Consider the following 5,506-nt stretch of genomic DNA (forward strand, 5'->3'; position numbering starts at 1 on the left):
AAGAAGAAGAAGAAGAAGAAGAAGAAGAAGAAGAAGAAGAAGAAGAAAAGAAGAAAAGAAAAGAAAAGAAAAGAGGAGGAGGAGGAGGAGGAGAAGAAGACACATTTTGCACAGTGTATACTTACATTTCAACTTGCTAGATCAGTAATTTCAAAGTGTGGTCTGGAAACCCCTGAGGTCACCGAGACTCCCTTGAAGGGAGCCCGTGTTGGTAAAACTGTTTTCCTCATAACATCATGGAGCCATTCTTTCATTTTCATTCTTTTAGAAGTATACAGAGGTCCCTCAGATCTATTGTTTTACTTTCACAGGTTTCAGTTCAGAGAATCAACCATAATCCAAAAATATCCAGCGGAAGGTCGCAGAGCAAAGCATAGATTTTGAATGGCACGCCATTCTGAACAGTATGGTGACGTTAGCGCCACCATACCTCGTCTCAGCTGGGCAGTGAATCAGCCCTTTGTCCAGTGTATCTGTAGTGCTTGTCCTACCTGCCTCTGACGTCCTAGCCAGCTCAGTCGTCACATCAACAGTCCCTGTGTCGTGGTGCTCGTGCTCAAAGACACTTTGATTTCTTTTTCTGCTTAATGGCAGCCTACAAGAGTACTGACACTGGTCGTTTTTGGCTCTGCCTAACAGAGATTGTAAAAACGTGTCCTTCAAGTGAAAAGGAGAAGCTTTTGATTAATGAGGAAATATGCCAGGTCTACTAAGATGGACAAGAATGAAATCTACCCGTGATATTGTTAAGAATGGCAAAATAACCCATGATAGTTTTGCTGTCGTTTTTGATGCTGTAAAAGTTATGGTTGTATGGACAAATGGCTCATCTGGCTAAAGGTTCATGTAGTTTAAAAAACAAAAACAAAACAAAAAAAAAAACCTGCCATACAAGTGTGAGGAGCTGAGTTGGATCCCTGGCACCCGCAGTGGGGGGAAGGAACGGGCTCCTGAAAGCTGCCCTCTTCAGAGCTCATTCCAAAAGCCTGCCATCATATGCATGCACATGCCCGGAGACGTATAGTAATAACATTTTTTTTAATTTAAAAGTTATAGCCTCATATCCAAGTATGGTCGCACATGCCTGTAATCTCAAAATTTGGGCAATGGAGAGAGGAGGGTCAGAAGGTCAAATCGTCCTTGGTCATATAGCAGGCTTGAGGCAAGCCTGCCTAAATATGTGATGGCCACTCGTGCGGCACACGTTTAGCTAAGGTAGGAAAGGCATTGCCATCTACGGCCTGGTGCAATCTGGGAACCCACTGGAGATCTTGGAATGTAGCTCGAAAAGATAAGGGGGAACTTCTATTTAGCAGACTTTTCTAGAGGCGGCTAGATAGATATATGGTGATGTCATCACTTCGTTCTTAATGGAACATGTGCTCATACCTTCTTGCCTTTTGCATTCCTCAGTTATCATTTTGAGTGTGTGCGTAGCAGTTGCTGTAACTCACCTCTTAACTTCAAGACTGCCCCCCAAGTTAATCCCGCAGCTACTCTGTCTTTTGTCATGTGCTTCCTTCAGGCTGTCGGAGTCCGACTTCCCCGAAGAGGCCTGGCTGTGGAACTATGAGAAGCACGGCCACCACCGACACTCAGTGATGAGGAGAGTCAAGCGCTTCCTGAGCACCCACGAACACCCCGGCAGCCCCAGGAGGAGGAGGAGTTTCGGCAGGCAGGCCAGCGACAGCTCCATGTTCTTCCCACACAGCCCGGCTCGGGATCTGCTGGACGTGCCTTCAAGAAGCCCCAGCCGAGGCTCACCCACCCGGAAGCAATCCCCCTCCCGAGAGGGCAGCCCTAAGCTGCACTCCAGCATGGGAGAACTGTCCACCATCCGGGAGACCAGTCGCGCCAGCACTCTGCAGAGCCTGAGCCCTCAGTCCAGTGTGAGGGCCTCTCCTACCAAAATGCCCCAGGTCCCCGAGGTCCTGATCACAGCAGCCGAAGCACCGGAGTCCTCAGCAGACGGCCATCATCATGACTCCACCGCCTCCATCCTGAGCCTCGAGTTCACTGGGGTGCAGCCAAGCACTACCGAGCAGCACACAGACCCGGCGGGAAAGGCGGCACCGCCCGGAGACCTCAATCCCCAGACTGTTTCAACCGGCACTGAAAGAGACTTGTTCAAGTTCGAGGAAGATCCAGATGACGACAGATTCCTCAAACGGTGGAGCCTTCCAGAGTTGCCGGAGTCCAGGCACACCTCCCAGGGAAACTTAGGTCCAGATCCTTTGAATCCCGGGGCTGCTTTTTCACTTGACACAGAAACAGCCTCAGAGACTGGTGCAATCCATTCTGGGGCTGGCTCTGGGGTCTCTCCCGACATCCTGTACTTGATGGAAGGCTTGGATAAGGAAACAGACATCCTGGAGTTTAACAACGAGCACACTGAAGAATCCCCTAAAGGAATGACCCAGCGCCCCAGAACCTGGTTCTAGCCCAGCTTCCTACTTTAAACAAAGCTGTCGGCACCAGTCTGGGAACACTCCCAGGAGCTGGCTAGCATTAGAAAAATGATCCTACTTTGCAAGCTACATAGAACTCTGAAGGGCATTACATTAAGGTCCTACAAAAAAAAAAAAAAAATCACACATCCACATTGTCTAGCACAAAGGGGCCTTCGTGGAAGTTACACAGACTGAAGCGAATCACCATCATACAAATGCATATGGCGTATTCACCCACACATGATTAGCTTTGGAAATGGCCATACGGATCATAGTCCACGCCCACAGAAACAAAGGCCCAGACACAAAGGGTCCTGTTCTTTCCTGTTCCCTCCCCCACCTCTCTCTCTCCCTCCGGCTACAGAGACAAGAGATGTCATGCCCAGAGGCCCTTCTCTGCTTAGAGTTGTTCCCCTGAAGCTACCTGAACATCTTGTTCCCGCTTACTGTAACTATTACGGTTATAGACGATTATTGTTATTGTTTCCATCTTTCCATAACTCTTAGTCTCCCTCCACATCAGAAAGTTCCCTTTCTCTTCAGTAGCTGTCTCATAGGTGTCTGGACTTCTTTTTTCTCTCTTCCTCTTTCCTCTCTTCCCTTTTTCCTCTTCCCTGTCCCCCTAGTTTAGCTCCTCCAGTGAGGCTACTCTGTCCCTCTTTCCAGGTTATAATATCTTCTCCTTCCAACTCTGTTGCTTACCTCTTGTCACGTATCCAAACCACGAGACCCTGGTGAAGTCTGGTAGGGGAACCTAACACACCCGCCCTCCCTTGGCCCCAGCCTTGCAGTAAGAGGTGTACGAGGGGGCTGGAGAGATGGCTCAGTGGTTAAGAGCACTGTCTGCTCTTCCAAAGGTCATTAGTTCAATTCCCAGCAACCACATGGTGGCTCACAACCATCTATAATGTGAACTGATTCTCTCTTCTGGCAGGTGTAAATGCAGATAGAACACTTATATACGTTAAAAAAAAAAAAAAAAAGGTGTACGCGGGTCGATGGCCTCCACTGCTATATGAAACCTGCTGCTTCTGCTCTTTCATCTTGAACGCTGGAGGAGAAAAACAAAGCTACGGCGATATGAAAACTGCATAGCCAAGCACTACATCACCAAAGGACAGCCTGGCTTGGAAGTGCTGAGCTCACGCACAGTCTTAAGCAAAGCTATTCCAATTGTGTCACAGCATGGGACCAGTTCTTGCGTCTACTGGGTTGTTTTTATGTGAAGAAGGATATTAGAGCTGTGTGGATGGTGGGGTCCATGACTGCATGATGAAAACAGACTGTTGCCAACCTCCTCTCTGAAGCCCGTAGGTTAGGTTTTGCAACCTTCCCGCTCTGAAAAGCTTTGCCTTCTGAGTGCTAGCCTTCCCACCTGTCACACAATGAAACCTGACCCGTGGCTTCAGAGGCGAGAAACCCTAATAATGACCGCTGGTTTGGCGTCTCAGTGATCTTTGCAGTCTCATCTCAAGTCCACAGACGAGCTCACGATGCTTGAAAAGAATCCTACGAGACCAACATACCATTAGCTCCACTTTAAAGATGAAGAAAACGGAGGCATTGGGGAACTGATTTTCCTGATCTCACATAGCCAAACTTAACTGGCTCAAGAGCCCACACTTCCTCATTGTGCCATGCTGTCTATAAGGCCCCGACTCTGCTATCCATTTGCCCCAAATTCTAGAGGATGCTCCAAGTGGCTAATAGTAGGTTTTTGCCAAATCCCTCCATCCTTGGAGACCTCTCATGATCCTCCCTGCTCAAGACAATCTTCAGTCACAGAGGAGAGCAGAGCTTCTGTCTTTAAACCTAGCCAGGGTCCCCTCCACATGTCACTCTAAAAGAAAGCTGGCAGGAGCCTATTATTCCTTCCCCCACTTCTTCGTCCTGATGGTCCATGACCACATTCACAAGAGACCTCAGATCTCAAATGCCTATCAAGGGGCAATAGCAATGACCCTTGCCTTAACTGGTTTTGCTTAGAGGACTGAAATTATATGCTATTACAAGAAATGCTGTACATTGATGATTCTCTATTTTAATCCACACCATCAGCTCCCGAGAAAGGACTAGTTCCCCAAAGTACCACATATAGACAGACTATGGGCTCAAGCCCCATTACACTTCTAAAAGGCCAGAGCCCCAACCTTCTCTGGTCACCATGGTCTTCTTACACTTTTCCCGAGTACTGCAGTATAAGCCCCCTCCCTATCCTCTTCTCTTTAGCTCTATCTATTGTTCAAATACAAATGAGTTTCTGCTTAGCTGCCCTTGAGTTATAATCAGTTTCATTTCTAAATCCAAAGTTATCAGCTGTGCAGAGATAGAAGGATAGTTTTATGGAGAGATGGGAAGATGTTCATTTATCTCTATTCCCGTGCATGTCTTATACCCCTTTATTCCTGAGACTTATTTAAGTTCCTCGATATTTCTTCAGATTTTGAGATGGCCTCCCATTTTCTCCTCACACTGAAAACTGAATTATGACTTGCTCTATGAGCCCAGATGTAGAAACCCTTCCATCCTAAAATGAGCCTTTATCCCACAACAGCCAGGGCTGCAAAAAGAAAAAAAAATTATTCTATTCTGCCCGTTTTTTTTTCCTCTTTCTTTTTTTACCTGCCTAGATAATTTTCCCCTTAGCTCTAGGAAATTCCACCTTAGAGACAAATAGCCGTACATGTCAAATAAGACACATGTAATAGCCAAATAAGACACATGTCCCTGTGTCCTAATCTTGAGGGTTTGACCAACACAAGAAAAGGCTTAGCCTCGTGTGTCACCATGTGCATAACATGCATGTCATAATGTGCATGTCAGGGTATGCAGTGAGGCCAAGCCCTTTGCGTGCTTTCTCCCTGCTCCTAGAGAGGGCTCTGCCCTGATTCCGGGGTTCCGTTTCAATATGGTTAAGAGCCCATCAACTTTTCCTCTCCTGTCCACGCATTTAGAACTTCCTGGTTCATGGCTTCTTCTTCACTGTCCCATCTACCCAATCCATTGCTTCCGTTACTCTGGGTAGTCACTTTGTCCCTTGTCCAGCCAAGTGGTAG

General features: G+C 47.3%; 1 protein-coding gene across 1 annotated transcript in view; it reads left to right on the plus strand.

The window, feature by feature from the left end:
- The window catches only part of Best3 (bestrophin 3), a 35,505-nt gene extending 33,064 nt beyond the window's left edge, over positions 1–2,441 (plus strand). The window contains exon 9 of the mRNA XM_055626118.1: positions 1,526–2,441. Coding sequence (XP_055482093.1) covers positions 1,526–2,441 — 916 coding nt within the window. The remainder of the gene's footprint in view (positions 1–1,525) is intronic.
- The last annotated feature ends 3,065 nt before the right edge of the window (positions 2,442–5,506 follow it).

This window comes from Psammomys obesus, unplaced genomic scaffold, assembly GCF_907164565.1.
Source record: "Psammomys obesus unplaced genomic scaffold, mPsaObe1.curated_primary_1811, whole genome shotgun sequence".
Taxonomy (NCBI): domain Eukaryota; kingdom Metazoa; phylum Chordata; class Mammalia; order Rodentia; family Muridae; genus Psammomys; species Psammomys obesus.